General features: G+C 46.5%; 1 protein-coding gene across 1 annotated transcript in view; it reads left to right on the top strand.

The window, feature by feature from the left end:
- The window catches only part of ELAPOR2 (endosome-lysosome associated apoptosis and autophagy regulator family member 2), a 100,983-nt gene that overhangs the window by 40,453 nt on the left and 37,810 nt on the right, over positions 1-22,720 (top strand). Inside the window, exons 2-4 of the mRNA XM_060279475.2 lie at positions 8,699-8,813; positions 14,219-14,414; positions 15,772-15,919. Coding sequence (XP_060135458.2) covers positions 8,699-8,813; positions 14,219-14,414; positions 15,772-15,919 — 459 coding nt within the window. The remainder of the gene's footprint in view (positions 1-8,698; positions 8,814-14,218; positions 14,415-15,771; positions 15,920-22,720) is intronic.

Raw genomic sequence — 22,720 nt, 5'->3', positions numbered from 1 at the left:
ACTGCTTCTGTACCCCTCAGTAGGGAATCCCCTATCACCACTACACGCCTCTTCATAGGCTTGGTTGGGATTCTTCCATGTGCTGTCCCTTCCAAGGTTACCTGCATATTCCCGGAGGACTGACTTTGCTGCTCGTCTTCATATTCCTCATCAACTGTGATGAGGGAGAGATCCTCAGGTGGAGTCTGTTCCTCGTCTTCCATGAGCACTTCAAAACGGTTGTGTAATTCTAAGCACTCAGAGCGATCCCTGGGCCTTCTACTTCTATGAGTCACGTTCCTCCATACATCTGGCTGCTGTGTTGGGGAACTGACCTCCTCCTCAGGGAGATCCCCTGTCTCCTCCTTGGTGCAGACAGTGTGCTCTGCTGCATCCAAGAAAAGCTCCAGCTCTTTAATTCTCTGGAGCGTAGATACACGCCCCTGAAGCTGCTGCACCTTCTCTTCCAGAAGGGCAACCTTGTTTTCTAGTAGGGCAACCAACTTGCAATTGTTGCACGTGTAGCTACCCACATCCTTTGGCAAGAAAACAAACATTGCACAGGAATTGCAGGTGACAACGGTTGTTCCCTCCACCTCCATCTTGAAAACCTTGAAGTCAAGGGGGAAAGAGGAAGAGGCCTAGGTCCCCCCTAACAAACGTGTGAGACTTGCTGCCCTAGATCAAAAAGATGGGTCAAACTGCGCGCGCCGCTGCACTCCAAGCTCTGACTAGCTCCGCCCACAGCTAATCACCTGACCCTCCTGACTCACACTTCTAGGTGAAAGGTCACAGCCAGAAACAAACAAGGTCACAGCCAGAAACAAACACCCACACAAGCCTGGACAGTCACCCAAATCCAAGAGGCAGCAGCCCTAGAAAACCAGCACAAGCACACAAACAAGTAAGAAAACAAATAAGCACACAAACTTACTAACACACAGCCCCAAAAGACAAAGCCACAAAACCTACAGAGTGTCTCCCAAGCTCAGCTCACTTTCTGCTCCTTCCTCAGTCGCTGCACTCCAAGCTCTGACTAGCTCCGCCCACAGCTAATCACCTGACCCTCCTGACTCACACTTCTAGGTGAAAGGTCACAGCCAGAAACAAACAAGGTCACAGCCAGAAACAAACACCCACACAAGCCTGGACAGTCACCCAAATCCAAGAGGCAGCAGCCCTAGAAAACCAGCACAAGCACACAAACAAGTAAGAAAACAAATAAGCACACAAACTTACTAACACACAGCCCCAAAAGACAAAGCCACAAAACCTACAGAGTGTCTCCCAAGCTCAGCTCACTTTCTGCTCCTTCCTCAGTCGCTGCACTCCAAGCTCTGACTAGCTCCGCCCACAGCTAATCACCTGACCCTCCTGACTCACACTTCTAGGTGAAAGGTCACAGCCAGAAACAAACAAGGTCACAGCCAGAAACAAACACCCACACAAGCCTGGACAGTCACCCAAATCCAAGAGGCAGCAGCCCTAGAAAACCAGCACAAGCACACAAACAAGTAAGAAAACAAATAAGCACACAAACTTACTAACACACAGCCCCAAAAGACAAAGCCACAAACCATAAAGAAGGCTGATCGCCAAAGAATTGATGCTTTTGAATTATGGTGCTGGAGGAGACTCTTGAGAGTCCCATGGACTGCAAGAAGACCAAACCTATCCATTCTGAAGGAAATAAGCCCTGAGTGCTCACTGGAAGGACAGATCGTGAAGCTGAGGCTCCAATACTTTGGACACCTCATGAGAAGAGAAGACTCCCTGGAAAAGACCCTGATGTTGGGAAAGATGGAGGGCACAAGGAGAAGGGGGCGACAGAGGACGAGATGGTTGGACAGTGTTCTCGAAGCTACCAACATGAGTCTGACCAAACTGCGGGAGGCAGTGGAAGACAGGAGTGCCTGGTGTGCTATGGTCCATGGGGTCACGAAGAGTTGGACACGACTAAATGACTAAACAACAACAACATCTTGTAGAAAAGTTTTCCCCTGAGAGTCCATCACACTCTATAGTGCAAAGGACTTCAGGCTCAGGGGCCAAATGTGGCCCTCCATCTTCTCTCTCCAGTCCATGGAGAGCCCATGGCCACATCCCCATTTGCTTAGGCCACGCCTCTTGACAGCCCTCTTTGCATGTGTCTTTGACCTCTGCTCACGTCTCTGGCTTGCCAGGTTGGAAGGTGGAAAAATGAGTGTAGCATTGGGAGCTGAGTTCTATACTAAAGTAAGTATCGCGTGTGCACACATTTCTAGTTTTTGCCTCTAGTTCCACTGGTGTGCAGCCCCTGGAAGACTGCCCCTGAGTGAATGTGGCCTTTGGATGGAAAGGGGCTTCCCTAGCCCTCCTCTAGCGGGGCCAAGAAGCAACCCAGCCTTAAGGATACGTGTAAATGGCCACTTGCCAAGAAAATCTGACACATTTGACACATAGGGCCAGACCAATACATTTTGGCGCCTGAGGCAGACCCCAAAATTGTGTCGTCCCCCCCTCCGCCAGGGAAAAAGGGGTGAAGAAGTTCTACATCAGGAACAAGTGGGAAAGGAAGGTTGACATCAGCACCTGCTGCCCCAGTGAATCCTGCTGCCTGAGGCAGTCACTTCCCCATGCCTCATGGATGGGCCAGCCCTGTGTAAAAAGGAAGGTGTTGAAAGGCAAAGGCAACAGCGTCAGGCCTCTCCAGAATGCTTGGAAGTTGTTTAAAAACACACTATTAGGAGCTCAAGGGGAATGTTGATCCCAGGGATCAGAACCAAGAAGATGCTTGCATAGTTACTGAGCAGAGTCCAGGAAGCTGGAGGAGGCTTATTCCTTGACAGTGGTGCGTGGAATTACATTCTTGTGTGATTCCTGGTGAGTGATGGTATCAGTGCATATGAACCTGGTTCCACTTGCCACACAACACACACACAAGCTCTAATTGTTGAGAGCTCCTGAAAGGTGCCTCTTCACAGGCAAGGGAGAGTAGAGGAATTTGCCCTGACACCATACGGCTAGGGAAGGAGGCGCAGCTAGCATGTGGATCTCAGTATCTCTTTATCTCGCTTAGCTAATCTCTGCTGATCTTCAACTGCCAGAGCAGATTGTGCTGTGCTAAATTTCCAGAAGGCTTGGTTTTTGATGCAAAAACGTTTGCTGTGGGTGGTGCAAAACTTCTCGGCTAATAATAATAATAATAATAATAATAATTTATTATTATACCCCGCCCATCTGGCCGGGTTCCCCCAGCCACTCTGGGCGGCTTCCAACAAAATACTAAAATACAGAAATCCATCAAACATTAAAAGCTTCCCTAAACAGGGCTGCCTTAAGATGCCTTCTAAAGGTCTGGTAATTGTTATTCTCTTTGACCTCTGGTGGGAGGGCATTCCACAGGGTGGGCGCCACTACCGAGAAGGCCCTCTGCCTGGTTCCCTCTAACTTGGCTTCTCGTAAAGAGGGAACCGCCAGAAGGCCCTCGGCGCTGGATCTCAGTGTCCGGGCAGAACGATGGGGGAGGAGACGCTCCTTCAGGTATACTGGACCGAGGCCGTTTAGGGCTTTAAAGGTCAGCACCAACACTTTGAATTGTGCTCGGAAACGTACTGGGAGCCAATGTAGGTCTTTCAGGACCGGTGTTATGTGGTCTCGGCGGCCACTCCCAGTCACCAGTCTAGCTGCCGCATTCTGGATTAATTGCAGTTTCCGGGTCACCTTCAAAGGTAGCCCCACGTAGAGCGCATTGCAGTAGTCCAAGCGGGAGATAACTAGAGCATGCACCACTCTGGCGAGGCAGTCCACAAGCAGATAGGGTCTCAGCCTGCGTACCAGATGGAGCTGATAAACAGCTGCCCTGGACACAGAATTGACCTGCGCCTCCATGGACAGCTGTGAGTCCAAAATGACTCCCAGGCTGCGCACCTGGTCCTTCAGCGGCACAGTTACCCCATTCAGGATCAGGGAGTCCTCCATGCCTGCCCGCCTCCTATCCCCCAAGAACAGTACTGTCTTGTCAGGATTCAACCTCAATCTTCCCACAATCTTTCCCCATGTCACTTCACTGGCATTGTTTCCCCGGCTCCTGTGCAGCTTTAGCACCATCCCCCACCCCACCCCAAAGGGGTGCCCTTACTGTACGGTGCATTGTGGGTTGTGAAGTGAGCGTGATGATGTCATGGTGCTTTGGAGCAAGTCAGACTTTGCTGTGTGATGAAGCGGCTGCCACTCTCATGGGGGAAAGCAAGGAGCAATTTGTCCCTCTGACCCCTTGGCCTTCCAGCACTGAGCAGTAAGAAGGTCATTCTGATCCAACGTTAGTCTTGTACCGTTATGCATGACTAGTGGGGAAAAATCTGGGCGTCTTCCATCCTCATTTGGCATGCCTTTCAGTGGAATATGCATCAGTACCACAGCTATGCCTGCATTTTGTCCCCACTGGTCAGTGTCGCATAATGCAGTGTTTCCCAACCAGTGTGCCTCCAGATGTTTTGGGGCAACAACTCCCATCATTCCTGACCACTGGTCTTGCTAGCTAGGGATGATGGGAGTTGTAGTCCCAAAACATCTGGAGGCACACTGGTTGGGAAACACTGGCATAATGTGTAGCCAGGATCTCCCCCCGCTCACGCACAAAAAGCAGTACAATAGCATAAAAGCAAAGGGTGTGTGTGTGTAGAAACCATGCTTTGGTTTCCTTGGGGTCATCAGAATGGATAATGGAAGAAAGCAGGAAGTGTCTTTGCTATTGTTGAAAAAGCACAAATGGCAACGATTGAAAGGAGAACATTTATAAAACTATCCTGCTGAGCTAAGTGGTTGTCAGAGGGGGATGAAGCAGATTATCACCATTTATTGCACAGAAGGAGTGCCAAGCAGTGCAGTCAAGCAGGGCACCATAGCAGCAAAAGGGATGAAAATAAATGCCCCCCCCCCTCATCTTTAGGTGGTCTTATAATGTTACTGCAGTTGTATCTTAAGTACAGTGGTGCCTCCCTAGACGAAATTAATTCGTTCCATGGGTCTTTTCTTATAGCGAAAAAAAATCGTCTAGTGAATCCCATAGGAATGCATTGAATTTTTTTTAAATAATAATAATAATTTATTATTTATACCCCGCCCATCTGGCCGGGTTTCCCCAGCCACTCTGGGCGGCTTCCAACAGAAACATTAAAACGCACTGATTTCTCAAACATTAAAAGCCTCCCTAAACAGGGCTGCCTTCAGATGTCTTCTAAAAATCTGGTAGCTGTTTTCCTTTTTGACATCTGATGGGAGGGCGTTCCACAGGACAGGTGCCACCACCGAGAAGGCCCTCTGCCTGGTTCCCTGCAACTTGGCTTCTCGCAATGAGGGAACCGCCAGAAGGCCCTCGGAGCTGGACCTCAGTGTCCGGGCAGAATTTTTGAATTTTTTTGCCCATAGCAACGCATTAATTGAATTTCAATGCATTCCTATGGGAAACCGCGATTCGCTAGACGAATTTTTCGTAAAACGCATTCGTCTAGCGAGGCAAGCTCCTCTCGAAAAATCCTTTCGTTAAGCGGAAATTTCGTTAAGCAGGGCATTCGTTAAGCGAGGCCCCACTGTACAGTTGCTGCAGTTTTATCTGGCCTTTCCTAGGCTTTCCAGATGAAGGAAGATCCTGTTATGTTGTGTGCTTGAGAAATTCTTACAACATTGTTGGACGACAAAAATACATTTCTACTGTCAGAGCAGTACAAGGCAATGCATCATGGAAGCTGTCTGGAAATGAACATCTATCTATTTTTGGCCTTGCTCTCTGTGTTACTATGTATTAACCTTTTCAGCTGAATCTTACAAATTGATTTTGGTAAGCTTCCTGGAATACTTGGGAAAATGTCAGCCTTCCATTAAGAAAATTATGCAGGTTAACTCTTAGTTTGGTTTTCACTAGAAATAGACCCCTTCAGCTCCTAGCATTACATCTAAGACTCCCCATAGTCTTTGCCAAAATGCAAAAGCTGAGAGGAAAGGCTGGCAGGTTGCAACCTAGATTTGTCTTCTGCCTTGCTGCAGAAGGGGGAAAGGAGGCAAGCACAGCTTCCCCTGCTGGTCCCTTTACTGTTATCTATCTATAGACATCTTTCCTTCTATTCTCCAACTAGCACAACTCTCCCATCATGAATCAATGTCATTTTCTTCCTCGGTTGGAGAAGGACACCCACCCACCCACCCCATACACACACTAAATAGGCATGTAATCTTTCTGGAACCATCCATGTTTATCATAAGAAACGATGTGTCAATATTTCTCTCTCTCTGCGATGAAAAGGCTGTTCAATAGCATATTGGATTCATTTTACATGGCATCCTCTTACATATTGTTTCTGAGTCTAAGAAGGGGCTCTTCCCAGCAAAGCTAGAAACAAGGGGGAGAGGACAACTTGCTCTTTTTGTTTGTAAGCTTTCATATTCCTTTTTTGTTACATCTAACCAGTGATGGACGCGGGTGGTGCTGTGGGTTAAACCACAGAGCCTGGGGCTTGCCGATCAGAAGGTCGGCGGTTCGAATCCCCGCGATGGGGTGAGCTCCCGTTGTTCGGTCCCAGCTCCTGTCAATCTAGCAGTTCGAAAGCACATCAAAATGCAAGTAGATAAATAGGGACCGCTACAGCGGGAAGGTAAACGACGTTTCCGTGTGCTACTCTGGTTTGCCAGAAGCGGCTTTGTCATGCTAGTCACATGACCTGGAAGCTGTACGCCGGCTCCCTCGGCCAATAAAGTGAGATGAGCGCCGCAACTCCAGAGTCGGTCATGACTGGACCTAATGGTCAGGGGTCCATTTACCTTTACCTTTTTAACCAGTGATGTGTTAGCTACCAAATGCAATTCGTGTTTCTAAGGGGTGTTTATTTAGTGAATTTAATGCAAAAGGACATTATCACCATAGTGGAGGTTTGTTTTATGTTTTGTTTTAAATTCCCCATGAGGCTTGTATGAAGTCAGTCACATTGTGCTGCTGCAGAAATAATTGCCCTGGCTGCCCACTAGGTGCTGGGTGAGCTTCGAGGGCTGGCATTGGTGTACAAATAGCTTGGGAGCAGGATCCCTACAAGTCACCTCTTTCCTTACATCCTCAACTAATCACTGTTCTGCAGGGGAGGGATCTTGCAGATACCATCCTATCAGGAGCAGGGCTGGAAGAATCCGCCAATTTCAGTTCTTTCAGTTTTTCATTTCTCTAATCTTGAATTCAGTTCTCCAAATTTCTGCAGCAATTTTATTTTTATTTTAAAAAATAAAATCCTAATCAGAATTATTCAGTATTTTAGTGCAAATATCTCTCAATAAACACATTTTTGTGGGCAGTTTTGACTAACGGACACATTTTTACAGGAAATTTCTCAACATATAATGTATTTTTGTATGTTATTTTCATTTTTTATGCCCACTTTCCCCTAATACGTGCATTTTTGTAAAGATCATTTGGTTGGAGAACTGCATTGCAAAAGTTTGGATAAGTGCAAATTTCTAGGGTTGCCATAATGCTTTGGAAAGTGGAAATTTGATAGCATTTAAAGCAGCATCTGACTGAATCAAATTCACCCCCCACCCCTAATCCTGAAGTCCATTCCACACCCCAGTGGAGTAGGCTGTATGGCGAGACCCTTCTAGTTCCTGGATCCAGCAAGGATTCGGATTCCTGGAGCAGTCAGGCTAGCTTCCTGCTGAGGTAAAGAGTCAAAAAGGAAGTGGCTTGGTGCCAGAGGACAAACGGGTGTGGCCCCCTCCCTTAACTTTCTGATAGGGAGAAGGACAAAGAGTTGAGTTGTGTGAGCTGGAAGCTGGAAGCAAGGCAGCAGGCGGGGAAAGCAGGAAGGCAGAGCCATGCCTGACTTTTGCTGGAATCCCAGGCTGTGGCTATGGGAGAAGCAAGCAAGACCCTCTTGGGGTGTGAATGCTGTGAGCCCCTCCATTGTAGGCTCAGGTTGTATATACGTGTGTAAATAATCCATATATCCTGAAGACACCACGGTCTCCGCTGTGCCTCATTCTGAAGGAAGCCTCATTGGAAGTGATTTATAAATGAAATAAAAATAATAATAGGGCAGTGTGTGTTAGTGAGTCAACAACAATATGCCAATGCCTATCGATCAATGATGATCAGTGTCGATGTTTTCCTTTCACATGTGACGTTCGGGGCAAACGCCCCCCCCCATTGCTCCCCTAAGAAATGGTGTGCTTGATAAATATGGATTTTGTTCATCAGCATCTTTATAGCCACTTCTCTTGAAAGAGGGCACTGCAGAATCATAGACTCATGAAACTGCAGAGTTGGAAGGGTCATGTCAAAGCCCAGCACTGCAGGAATCACAGCTCATGTTTCTGAGCCAGTTCGAGTATTTGTGCTCTGTCCTTTGAATGGCATTCCTGCCCATGAGCGTTTTGTCTCACAAGCCCTGCCCCTTCCTCTGGCTGCATGTTGGCAGCCTCATTTCCAGAAGGCGAAGCCCACACTCTCAGAGGAGATTTGGGCCCAAGTCTCACTTTCTATGCATTTTCATTTAAGTCCTGATACTTTGTGACCCTTGTGCATTTTGTCACATCATGTCCACCCAGACACTGACAGTTCAATATTTTGTATATTAAATGTGTTTCCCCCCCCTTTGATGTTGGCATTGGTTTCTACTGATGCATTGGGATTACGGTAAATGGAAGTGTAAATATATAATAACTGAAGGGTTATTATTATTATTATTATTGCTTGCAGACAGAGTACCACTTTGAATACACGGAGTGCGATAGCAGTGGGTCCAGGTGGAGAGTTGCTGTCCCAAACGTGGAATGTTCTGGTTTACCTGATCCTGTCAAAGGGAAGGAATGCAGTATGTATTTATGCTTTCTTGTTACGAATCTCATGTAGCAGCCTCCTCTCACATGTTTATCACTAAATGTACCCCAGACAGCAGGTGTATTCTCGCGCAAGATTAAAAACTTAATTTTTAAAATCAGTTTGCTAATGCAAGTATAAAGCTAACATTTGCCGGGACGATGCTGTTTTTATTTTGCCAGCCTTGAAGCATTGGTTAAAAGGTGGGTTGCACATTTTAAAATAAAGGAGCATGGATAAGAGTGAAAGAGGTTGGCACGAGGTGGCAGGGAGCTTGGCATGGGGCAGATGTCCTGGCAGAGCCATCTGGTGTTGCACCATGTCAGTCTCCCCACCCCTCACCCCTCCCCTTAAGCAGCAGTGACTCTGCAGTTGGGAGGTCAAGTGAATGCCACCCCCACCCCCACCCCCACCCCTTAGACAGATGTATCTGGACTCTCCCTCCCCCCCATGGGGGGGGGAAGGTGCATTTTGAGTAGAAAACGTCCACCTCCCTCAGATGCTCCTCTGTTCAAAACCACCGCATGGGGTGAATATTTATTTTAGAAAGCAGTGCTCCCATTCAGGTATTTGTTCCATAGGACTAGAGGTAAAGCCAGACCTGATCTTGCTCTGAATGTTCAACAGCTTCCAAGCTCAGCTGGCTCTGTGACTAAGCAAATGCATCCCCTTGCTGTCAGGTCTCGAATGCGCCAGCAATCAGCTTAACAACAAAAGGTTTTCTGCTCTTGTTTGCGTCTGACCTTGGTGGTTTTTTTAAAGTAACGTATGTTTCTGGGACACGCTGGGTGCTGATGAGCCTGAAGGCTGTTTTATCTTGAGAGGATAATGACCAGCAATAGCCCACAAGAGATGGTGGGCGGAATAGGGGCAAGAGTCCTGGCTTCCTGGGGGAGGAGCTCAGCTCTCTTTTGAAGGAGGAGGGTGGACCAGCAAAAGAAAGGACTGGGCTTTCTCTTGCCACAGGTGTATGGCATACCTGCCAAGTCGCTGTCAGAGAAATAAGGGACCGGGCTGGAAATAGCAGACCGGAAGTAGCACTGTCGCCATTTTTGAACTGGGCGGAGCATGCTCAGAAGTGACTTTTGATGCTGCTTTGCCCAGTTCCAAAATGGCCGCCGCGCCAGAAGTCGCACTGCAGCCATTTTGGAACTGGGCAGAGCAGCATCAGAAGTCGCTTCTGAGCACGCTCCGCCCAGTTCCAAAATGGCCGCTGCGCCAGAATAAACCGGGAAAAAACAAAAAAATCAGTTTTTTCAGCTAGGAACAGCTGGAAAAACGGGGATTTCCCGGGGAAAATGGGAGACTTGGCAGCTATGGTGTATGGCATGGCAGGGATGGGAAAGAGGTATTGAAATATTGGGAGAGCCAGAGAGCAGGAGATGTCAGTGTTGGGTTCTTGCTGCTCCTTTGACTTCCTTTATCCTTTCTGGCACCAGGATCACACGGTAGTTCAGTCTCTCCCCAGTTTGTGCCAGTTTCACTGTTGTTTGTTCAAAAGTCCCTTAAGTTCATATGTTCACAACATAAAAATACTAAAAAAAAAGAAAGAGCACAAAATACACAAAAAAGCAAAACACATTTAAAATACATATTGCTTAAGAAGCCAAAGGCCTGGTTATAGAGAAACATTTTTGCCTGGCACCTAAAAATATGCAATGAAGGCACCTGGCAAGCCTCTCTGGGAAGAGCATCCCACTGACAGGGAGCTACCACAGAAAAGGCCTGTTCTTGTGTTGCCACCCTCTGGACCTCATGTAGAGGAGGCACACAGAGAAGGACCTCAGAGTCTGGGACATTTTCTATGGAGAGAGAGGTGGTCCTGGAGGTATTGCGGTCCTGAGCCATTTACGGCTTTATAGGTCAAAACCAGCACTTTAATTTGGGCCTGGAAACTGATTGGCAGCCAGTGCAGTTGGGCCACGATTGGTGTATTATGCTCAAACCGTCTTGCCATGATGAACAACCTGGCTGCCGAGTTCTGCACCAGCTGAAGTTTCCAAACCGTCTTCAGAAGCAGCCCCACGTATAATGAGTTGCAGTAGTCTAACCTAGAGGTTACCAGAGCATAGACAACAGAAGATAGGCTGTCCCTACTAAGACAGGAGCACACCTGGGCCATCAGCCAAAGCTGATGGAAAGCATCACCTAAGCGGTAATCTAACCTTTAAACAGTTACCATGAGATGCACAGCAGGACTTTTGATCCCATGACTGGTGAGTTTACTTAGGAACCATTTTTGAGGACGTAAACTTTATTGTAGAGTTGGTAGGGACCACCAGAGTCATCTAGTCCAACCCCCTGCAATGCAGGGATGTTTTGCCCAATGTGGAGCTCAAGATTACGACCCTGAGATTAGGAGTCTCAGTCCAAGTCCACAACCTCTGTCTTCATTTCAATGTGAGCTTTTTTAGAGCCTGCACTATTTTAGCAGCACCCTTTTAAAATTAAGATTCAATTGAGGCTAAGAGTGTAGGCAGTTCTAATAAATGGGGTGAAAGAAGCATGAATTCAGGCTCTATTAAGAAGCTCCATATAAATGATTCAGATCTGGCATGCTGAATCAGGAAAATAAAATTATAGGTAATAGTATTCATATGAACATTTTGAGTTTAATTTTTCCAGTTTAATTCTTTATTGCTTCATGATATTCCTTGGTGTCTTCATTCAGTGGTATTATACTGACTTTAACCAGTGGTGTGATAAATTCTATGATGCTATGCACAAAAAAAAAAAAACACCATCGAATTTGATATGGGGGAAATAAGTATCCTGAGAATATTTATTTAATTTAAAAGTTTCCAACCCTTATAATTGGGGCAATAGGCTTGAATGAGGATTGTCTTGTGAAATCTTGGAAGTCAGAGAATTGATCCCAAATGATTCAAGGTCAGGGAAAGGCTGGGGTGTTTGCTACCCCATTAGCGGAAGCAGCATACATATTGACATTTGCCTAGAACATTTCTACAGGTTGCAGAATACCACTTTTTACAGTGCAGAATTTGGGTTCCTCAAGTGCAAAATGGGTGATTGATAGCAAGCAAGCAAGCAAGCAAGCAAGCAAGCAAACAAGCAAGCAAGCAAACAAACAAACAAACAAACAAATACATGGGTAGCACAAGAGCCACAGCTTTTAATGCAGGAATTTTCAAAGCGTATTCTTCTGAGGAACTTTGGAGCTCTTTGGAAGGTTTCAGAATTTTCTCAAGGAGAACATTAGTAAGGACAGGCAAACTGCCACCGAAGATAGCTTGGTTATAACTTGGCAACACAGAGTTTCAGAAACTGAGTGACATTAAAGTTGTGGTGGCAGGGGACTGTTACTAGGATTTTTTTTTTTAATGATTATGCTGTTTATTATATTTTTATTATTGTGCTCCATAAAATGTGCCCTTAATGTTCTACACTGCCCTGGGATCTTTTGATAAAGGACAGTATATAAATTGAATGAATAAGTTAATAAGAATCGTATTGGGCCCATATGTGGAGGCCCAACAGGCCTGGCCAGCCCTCTCCCCAAACTGAGCAGAGGGACCTCGGTGGGCATGTCAGCATGGAAAGAGGTCTCTGGTGATAGACAAATTACCAGCTGAAAGACAAATCAAGTTGCACAGATTGTCCCGGATGTCAAAAGAGATTCATTTTGCCATTAGCCATGCTCAGCCTCCGATTGAACCAGGCAAGCAGCTGGCTTCCTCCAAGCTACTTATGCTCATGCCCATATGCATTGTGACAGGAAAAGAGCATTCTCCTGTGAAACGTGGAAATAGTTGAGCCATTTGATGAAGAGACTGTAATGAAGAAGCAATGAAAGCTCCTGTAGCAGTGAAGAGCCTTAAGGACTTGACGCTGGTCTAGGCTCTCCTCTATGACATGTTCATTAGGATGTTTGTGGGAACATAGTGTTCATCTGATGGAGGGGACCACCGCATAGGTCACAAGGATCAATCACCTGCAGATCAAGGATGACTCACTGCATAGAATGGGGTAGGCACCCTTTACTGCAGGCATGTCCAACCACTACGGTAGATTGTGATCTACTGGTAGATCCCTGGCTGATCCTGGTAGATCGCAGGACCCTTATCAATCATGGGGTTAAATAAAGTTTACTGAAAGTTACTGGATGGCCCTTGTGGTCTCTTCCAACTCTATGATTCTAAGTTAACAAATAAAAGCTGAAGAACTCTGGGCAATCCTACCCCAAAAAAGCCGAACAACTCTGGGCTTAACAACTCTGGGCAATCCACCCACCCACCCACACTCCTCCTCCTCCAATGACAATGGGTAGATCACTGCCAGTTTTTAAAATACTGGGAGTAGATCACAATCTCTTGGGAGTCAGACGTGCCTGCTTTACTGCATGTGCTGCAAACCTGAAAATCAGGTTTGGTTGGAATGTGCCTGTAAACTGCACTCTTGTACCGTAGTTCCTTGTTAGCAGGTTCTTCAGAGATTAGATGGGCATCGTGAAGAATGTCTGGCCAACATGTTGCACAAGACAGCCTCCGGGGGTGCGGGATGCTTTTAGATTCGAAAGACAGCCAAATATGTTAACTGCATAACTTGTCTTCTCCTTCTCCTGGGCGCCTCTGGCATTTTGACATGGTGTAATTTGTGACTAGAAGATTCTGGTTATTTATGAAAAACAAATTGGTATTTAGCTGCAAAATTAAAAGCACCTTTTGGTTAAAAGGTGTGAGTGCACATTTGTTCTAGGTGGATGGTGAAACTAAGTATCTTTGCCGCAATTTGTCAGAAGTTGCGTTAATAAACTTTATAGCCTGCACTAATCAAAAGGCTGAAGGGAACAATTTGAAGCAACAATTTTATATAAAGAAATTAATTTGTACGGGGTGTGTGGACTGCCATGAACATTCAATTCTGTTATTTTTATTTTTAAAATGTGTAGTTTCTTCATCAATGTTTAAGCTGTCCTCATTGTGACATCAATGAAAATAATTTGCCAGTTGTGTCAATTATACTATGTAGATCAGGCATCCCCAAACTGCGGCCCTCCTGATGTTTTGGCCTACAACTCCCATGATCCCTAGCTAACAGGACCAGTGGTCAGGGATGATGGGAATTGTAGTCCAAAACATCTGGAGGGCCGAAGTTTGGGGATGCCTGATGTAGATGATCCAAATATTGTGTGCTGTCCATGTTGAACAAGGCGTCCGCTATTGGTTTACAGAAATAAAATTCTTACGATCGAGATTTGTTTTCAGATTGGTGCTGTGGATAACACAACTTGCCTGTAACAGATACCAGATCTGAGAAACAGGTGCCAATCAAATTTGTGATTTTCTACATTTGAGGGTCGCTGAATGCTTGTTTAGAAGAGAGCTTGCAATGGACCTATTGCTTGTGCCCTTAATCAGCTGTGCATGTTTTCCTTCTCAGCTTTCTCATGTGCTTCTGGGGAATACCTAGAAATGAAGAACCAGGTGTGCAGTAAATGTGCCGAAGGAACCTACTCCTTGGGAAGTGGGATCAAATTTGATGAATGGGACGAGCTGCCTGCAGGATTCACAAATGTAGCCACTTACATGGACACAGCCATGGGCTCAGCTGAGAGCAAAGCAGACAGCTGTGGCAAGTAAGGACTTCGGGGGGGGGGGGAAACGGGCGTTGTGTGCGCATGGCACACACAGGCTTGGAGAAACTGTTATAACTGAGGTGCAACAGTGCCTCTGATTTTCAATTTTTCGTTCTCTGGTATATTTATATTCATAGGGATGTTGGAAGCCACCTTGTACAGAGTTAGACCATTGGTCCATCTAGCTCAGTATTGTCTACACTGATTGGTGGCAGCTCCACATGGTTTCAGGCTGGGAGATGCTGGGGACTGAGCCTGGCACTCTTTGCATGAGAAATAGGCACACTACTACCCTATGGCCGTTGCCCACTCTTCCTAAGTTCAGAGTAGCTTACATGGTCTTCTAGCAGTTTCCTGTTCAAGCACTGAGCAGGTCCAGACACTCTGAGCTGAAATGATGCAGCAGAACCAGCAGCTCTCATGCAATTTATGGGGTCTCAACTCAGACCACTCAGAGAGCCAGTGTGGTATAGTGGTTAAGAGCGGTAGACTCGTAATCTGGGGAACCGGGTTCGCGTCTCCACTCCTCCACATGCAGCTGTTGGGTGACCTTGGGCTAGTCACACTTCTCTGAAGTCTCTCAGCCCCACTCACCTCACAGAGTGTTTGTTGTGGGGGAGGAAGGGAAAGGAGAATGTTAGCCGCTTTGAGACTCCTTCGGGTAGTGATGAAGCGGGATATCAAATCCAAACTCCTCCTCCTCCTCCTCCTCCTCCTCCTCCTCCTCCTCCTCCTCCTCCTCCTCCTCCTCCTCCTCTCTCTTCTTCTTCTTCTTCTTCTTCTTCTTCTTCTTCTTCTTCTTCTTCTTCTTCTTCCTCTTCCTCTTCTTCTTCTTCTTCTTTGACTGGTGCTCAGAAATGTATGGAGTGGTCTTCCTTCAAGGAGTTGACACCACCACTTGGACCTCAAAAGTAGCTGTGATAAGCAATTTAATATTATTTTTGTAGGTCCAAGACTGCCAAGCTTCAATAGGGAAGGGCAAATTTTCGAAAGGAATCCACTGCATCTTTGAAAAATGGTGTCCCGAAAGAACGTTAGTTGCAAAATGTCTTTTATTTCTAGAAAGCTTGAAAAGCAATTGAATAACATTCTATTGTCCTCCTAATGTATCAGTGACTGCTTCCCTGTCATCGCTGTATAGGAATTGTAGCTAACACTAATCAGCTGCAAAATTTAATATTTTCTAGACAAAGAGAAGTGATGGATGAGAAGCTCTTTTATATTCTTGTCTTTATTTTCCCAGGATTTTTACTGCAGGAGATTATTAAGTAGCTAATGGATTAAATATGCCTGATAGATGGATATTTATGGTGCCTATATTGTAAAACAATTCTTGTTTCTGCTCATGTTTGCTCAGATCGTCCTGGACACCTCGTGGGAATTACATTGAGTCAAACAGGGACGACTGCACTGTCTCCTTGATCTACACGGTGCACCTGAAGAAGTCGGGTTCCGTCATCTTTGAATACCAGTATATTGACAACAACATCTTCTTTGAGTTTTTTGTAAGGGGGAATTTGTGCACTAAATCTACACTGAGGCTAAACTGCAGAGGCAGTCTTCTGGAGAGAACTCTCACCGCTTATTTTTGAGGCAGTTTATTGGCATCCTGAGTGTCTTCGCCTCTATGAGGCTTATGCAAATGTGAATCTGTCTTATACTGAAACAGACCACTGATTTTATTTAGCCCACTGCCGATTCACAGCTGCCTCAAAAATATGCTTTGCATAGACTCATAGAATTGTAGAGTTGCAAGGGACTCCCAAGGGTCATCTAGTTCAAGGCAGGAATCTCAACTAAAGCATCCATGACAGATGATGATATTATTATTATTATTATTATTATTACCCCACCCATATGATTGGGTTGCCCCAGCCACTCTGGGCTCTGGCCTCCACTGAAGGAAAGCCCGCCACCTCCTGAGGGAGACTGTTCCACTGTTGAATAGCTCTTACTGTCCAAAACTTCTTCCTGATGTTCAGTTGGAATCTCCTTTCTTGTAACGTGAATCCATTAGTTTGGATGGTCCTCCCCTCCAGAGCAGGAGAAAGCAAGCTTGTTCCCTCATCCATGTGATATCCTTAAGATATTTGAAGATGGCTATCATATCTCCTCTCAGTCTCCTAAACGTCCCCAACTCCCTCTTCCTCATAAGGTTTGGTTTCCATACCCACGATCATCTTGGTTGCCCTCATCTACACATGGAATAGAGTGGGACTATTACTTCCCTTGACACTATGCTTCTGCCAGCTTGAGTCCTGCCCAGATTCACAGAGAAAGTGTTTCTATGGTGTCTAGATGCCGAGAAGTCTAACCTACAACCTAGTTTAGCTAAATGATTTAGGTGCTTTTTGGTCATCTTGTCTCAAGCACATCAAAAAGGCCAATGCAATTCTGGGCTGCATCAAGAGGAGTATAGCATCTAGATCTAGGGAAGTAATAGTACCACTGTATTCTGCTCTGGTCAGACCTCACCTGGAGTACTGTGTCCAGTTCTGGGCACCACAGTTCAAGAAGGATACTGATAAGCTGGAATGTGTCCAGAAGAGGGCAACCAAAATGGTCAAAGGCCTGGAAACGATGCCTTACGAGGAACGACTTAGGGAGCTGGGTATGTTTAGCCTGGAGAAGAGAAGGTTAAGGGGTGATATGATAGCCATGTTCCAATATATGAAAGGATGTCATATGGAGGAGGGAGAAAGGTTGTTTTCTGCTGCTCCAGAGAAGCGGACACGGAGCAATGGATTCAAACTACAAGAAAGAAGCTTCCACCTAAACATTAGGAAGAACTTCCTGACAGTAAGAGTTGTTCGGCAGTGGAATTTGCTGCCAAGGAGTGTGGTGGAGTCTCCTTCTTTGGAGGTCTTTAAGCAGAGGCTTGACAGGCATATGTCAAGAATGCTTTGATGGTGTTTCCTGCTTGGCAGGGGGTTGGACTGGATGGCCCTTGTGGTCTCTTCCAACTCTATGATTCTATGATTCTATGAAAACCGGTGGCCTGCCTCAAATGCTTGCTGAATATCCTTCCCTCCTTAAGCTGCTGGTAAACTCATGACCCAGCTGGGAATGCATGGAGATTCTGGATGTTGGAAGTGTATCCTCTAGATGGGTTTGTTGCAACTGGTGGCAGTTGGCCCAAAGGCCGCTGACTGTGTCAATCCCAGTGGCCATGTGTCTAACCTCCATGTGTGGATTCATACTGTTCATGGCTGGCTTGATCTGTAGTTTTCCCAGAGGACCCTTATCTACACCTATTATGCAGGTGGATGTGTTAAGGTAAAATACATGATGGTTTCATGCCGAGAACCAGAAACTCCACAGCCTTTTATCCTACAGAGCTGCCAATGGCTAGTTTAAAAGGGACTTGCCAACAAATCTAGATGTTGGTATGGTACAGGCCAAACTCAGCCAATAATGCTCTAAAATGTAGAGGCTGTAACACTTTGGATTAATTGGGTTGGAGCTAAGGCACTCTGTCATTTTATTTACGCAACTGGAAAGAGAGCCTGCAGCAGCCTAGGAACCACCCACTCCAGAACTTTGCCCAAGAAGTGAACAAGGGCTCCGCAATTTTATAGATTTTCTGGGTCCAGCGGGCCTTTCTTAAGCTGTGCTTTTGCCATTGCCTCTGTTAGGCTGGCAGGGACCAGTCCCTTTCTAACACAAGTGGCTCACCTTGTAACTTCCTCAGCAAAATGAAGCCCACCGGTGAGCTCCCTGACAGCCTCTCTGTTTTTACAGTCCCTGGCGGGAAGAGATAGACTGGCTTCTGGTGAGTCTGGCAGGCAGATGTGTTGGGTGGGCTTGCCTTTGGCTTTGGTTCAAAAGGAGGGCTGGCACCTGACTTGAAACAAAAATGTGATATAGCTGCGGACTTCTTCTTCTTCTTCTTTTTGCAGTTTCCAGAGCATCTTGTGTGAAAGACAGAATTTTGGCTGGGCTCCCAGAATTGTTTGAGTGAACCTCGGGTTTTACCTAAGTTAGAGTCATCCAAATGCATCTGTACACAAATTGCACTGCATATGAACCGTGAAATGCAGGACGGACCATGTTGCTCACCTGCATTTCCCCCCAGATGGTTGAATGTGTGCCTGGCAGGTGCCTGGGTGTGCTGTCTCTCTAATTCCCCCACCGCAGGCTTTGCTGAGGCGATGGAGGTGAGGTGGGTGGTGCCAATGCAATGTGACAGCTTGGCAGCTGTGGGCATTGCTCTCCCGCCCACTTACCTCCCTGCACAACTCCTTCACTCGGCATTAGGATCTGCCGACAGCAGTCACAGGAGCCAAAAATGTCTGCCCGCTCACCAGTGTTCAAAAAGTCCAGCCCCTTTATGCCCCCACAGCTGGCAACCCTGACTCGCACATTATGCAAGCTCACAGCCAGCGCCAGCCACTGGGCCAAGTGTCCTCTTTCTATATGAACTCAGAAGCCTGATCTGGCTGGGCCAGGCAGCTGGGCCTGGCCATTATTTTAATTTCCCAAAGTGATGCTGGGTCAGTGGTTCTGTGGGAAATGAAAGGGGTGGCTAACTCTGGCTGTCTGGCACTGCCATGAGTGCTGGTACAGAAAAAAATAAGGGAGACCAGGGCAGGCATCTGCATTGGGCCCATACCTGCCAAGTTGCTGTCGGAGAAATAAGGGACCGGGCCGGAAATAGCAGACCGGAAGTAGCGCTGCTGCCATTTTGGAACTGGGCGGAGCATGCTCAGAAGTGACTTTTGATGCTGCTTTGCCCAGTTCCAAAATGGCCGCCGCGCCAGAAGTCGCACTGCAGCCATTTTGGAGCTGGGCAGAGCAGCATCAAAAGTCGCTTCTGAGCATGCTCCGCCCAGTTCCAAAATGGCAGCAGCGCCAGAATAAACCGGGGAAAAACAAAAAATCAGTTTTTTCAGCTAGGAACAGCTGGAAAAACGGGGATTTCACGGGGAATACGGGAGACTTGGCAGCTATGATTGGGCCCTGGCAGGTTTGTCAGGTGCTGATGCCCTTTGCAAGCCTGCTGCCAAATGAGCATCACAAACGCCAAGGGAGTGAGGGGTGTGTGCATTCAAACAATGCTGTGTAGGTGGCTGGATGAAAGTAGAGGAAGACTGAATAAGTGGAGGATGGAAAATGTTCCTCCCGCTTTGTGTGAGGGATGAATCACTCCTGTTTCTGCTGCTGCCACAGAGGGCGTTTGGCCCTAATTAACATTTGCAGACTGTTTGGAGACAATGAGATGCAGCGCTGTGGGCAGGAAACTCAATGTGCCAGCTCCTTCTATGTGGCAGGCACAGAAACATGGGCAGAGCAAGCATGCCGCCCAAGGCACCTTCCTTCTCTTGGTTCAGTACCATCCATTGCCCTTCGCTAATAAGACAGTACGTGCTCGCGGGAGATGTCTTTTGAGGTACTGTCTATATTTTTAACCGTCGCGGCTCGTTAAGATTCTGAAAAAGGAAGCCACAAGTGATTCTGCTGCAGTTACATTAATTTGCTTCCAGATGTACACTTGTAGCGGCCGCTCAGCTGGGCAGCCATTGATTTCTTTCTTTCTCACAGGAAAGCAAACGCATCAACTGCCTGAGTCTTAGGCCCAAGCATCACTTCCAGCCAACGGCTGACGTTGATCAAAGCATCCTTGATAGCTTTTCTGCACTCTGGGGGTGCCATCTTCAAGTCTCATGAAGCAAGAGCAGCTCTAGTGTAGCAGGTAGACCAGGAGCCACTGAGGGGAAACACAGGCAGACAGACCTGCAGACAACTAGCTCCATACTTAGGCAGATGCGCAGGTTGGGTGTCTGAACTTGCCCAAACCTCCCCCGACTCTGCTCCTTCCTCAAACATGAGACTCGCTTTGGGATGTCAGAGAATTCCAATGGCAATGGGAGCAGGAGCAAAAATGGCTGATGCTTGCTTATTTCTCCTATGTCCACATAGCTGCCAAGTTATCCCTTTTTTAAAGGGATTTTCCCTTATGCTGAATAGGCTTCCTCGCGAGAAAAGGGAAAACTTGGCAGCTATGTATGTCCAGAAAGGAAATCAATCCAGTGAATAGAATCTGTATTTGCTGTTGTTCTTGCTTTCAGTCCACAAACAAATAGTAATTCACAAACAAATATTAGTTTACATTTTCCCACATTTGCATTGCATTTCCTTTGCATTGAAAATAATGGGATAGAATAATGTTACAACAATGTATGTACATTTTTTATTTTATTATTTTATTATATTTATATTTCTAGTACCCCCCCATCATTTACAATATAAAAACATAGAAATATACAACATAGAATAATAGAGTTGGTAGAGACCACAAGGGCCATCCAGTCCAACCCCCTGCCAAGCAGGAAACACCATCAAAGCATTCCTGACAGATGCCTGTCAAGCCTCTGCTTAAAGACCTCCAAAGAAGGAGACTCCACCACACTTCTTGGCAGCAAATTCCACTGTCGAACAGCTCTTACTGTCAGGAAGTTCTTCCTAATGTTTAGGTGGAATCTTCTTGCTTGTAGTTTGAATCCATTACTCAGTGTCCGCTTCTCTGGAGCAGCAGAAAACAATCTTTCACCCTCCTCTATATGACATCCTTTTATATATTTGAACATGGCTATCATATCACCTTCTTGCATCTCGTTTCACAAGGCAGAATATTATTTTAGGCACCATTATGTTTATAATCACCTTTAAAAGTTCTTTTAATATAAAATTACCTTTAAAAGCTCTTTTATTTCCTCGTACAGTAGTTAGTTACTCCATAAAGCAAGGTCCAATTTTTATGTAAGACATGGATGTTGTTGTTTTTTTAAAAAATAAATTATGTCAATATGGCTCACATAGAGGAGCTTTCCTGTGGTTTTTGCCCCTGTCAGCTTAGAAGATGCTCTGTCTCACTTTGTCACAGGTTTATTCTTCTGAACATTAGGGTTTCTGATTAAGCACCCCTCTCCCCCTCTTTCTCGTTACTCCAGTGTAGTTACCTCAAAGATGCTTGAAATGTGAAACTTAGGCTCCCCCCCCCCAACCTCACAGAGGCCTCCAACATCACTGCTCTAGATGAAATAGCATGTTATTATCACTTTTCTTAAATTCCTGCTGTTACAGAATAGCCAGTCATTTTGTCTACACTGCTATTGAACAATTTTGCTATTCTCCTGAACAGTTATTTGCTAGCAAGTAAAGTAAAAGTGCCCTGCAGGGGAGCCTCCACCTCAGGCACGGCCACAGAAGGTACTCGGGAATCAGCAAAGCCATCTCTGCTTGCCAGGTGGCCAGGATGCGGGAGAGAGGGATGCATCAATTCAGCATCTTTTCAGTTTCCAAGTATCCATTGCAACTGCTTTTGAAAGCATATTTGGAAAGTTTGGATTTATTTGCTGCATCAGGCCAATGATCCGCCCAAGCCAGCATTTCGTCTCTGACAATGGCTGGCGTCTGGCCCATTCAGCACATGGTTGCTCCCTGGCCGTGCTGGTGGCCTTCTGCCTTCTGATTTAGAGACATGCCGCTATAAACATAGAGGCGTCCTCATTTTTTGCCACAGGTAATAGGGGGAATCCCCACTTTTGCAGGGGTTCTGCCCCTGCCCTGCCTCATTCTTCCCCATTCCACCCCAGTCCCCTTTCAGTGCATTGAGCACAGGATTTGCGTGTTAAGGAGATGCCTGCAGTCCTCTCTAGACCTCCAGGCAGATTGGGGGGGGGGCAACCAGTTTGGTTGCATGGGGCATGGAGCCTGGGGGGGGGGGCGCCGCAACTATGATTTAGAAAGGAGTGCCAGAGGCGTCAGGGTGCTGAATTTTGGTGTCACACAGCGTGCCACTGAAATTTGAGACCCCAAGATCTGCCACTCAGGTATCTATTCCTCTCATGTATCTATTCCACCCCCCCCCCAGCAAACCCAATCCTAACTCAATCAGATTGTGACCACCGCCACATCTTGTGGCAGCGAATTCCACAAATTCAGTTAGATATTGCATTGTACAGTACAATGCTTTCCTAGCCTTGAAGCTGCTGTTGACCAACTGTTTCGCACGACACCCATGTGTAACGCGAATCAAGGCCTACAGCCGTGATTTGAAGCCCGTGAGCCTCCAGACCTTGTTGGGCTGCAGCTCCCATCAATTCTGAGCCGTGGCCGTACTGGCTGGACGAATGGGAGTTGGTGTCCAATGAATTGGGGGGCGGGGGGGGGGGAGGCACAGGTTGCCGTACCAGGACTAGAGGAATCCATCTGGCTTTTGGGTGCTGCTGCAGAGCAGGACGTAAGAGAGGTCCTGGTCAAGTATTCAACTCCTTACATGTAAATAAGTGTGGGAGAGGAAGCAG

Source organism: Zootoca vivipara, chromosome 9 (genome assembly GCF_965207765.1).
Source record: "Zootoca vivipara chromosome 9, rZooViv2.hap1.1, whole genome shotgun sequence".
NCBI lineage: Eukaryota > Metazoa > Chordata > Lepidosauria > Squamata > Lacertidae > Zootoca > Zootoca vivipara.
This window is presented reverse-complemented; position numbering and strand designations above follow the sequence as displayed.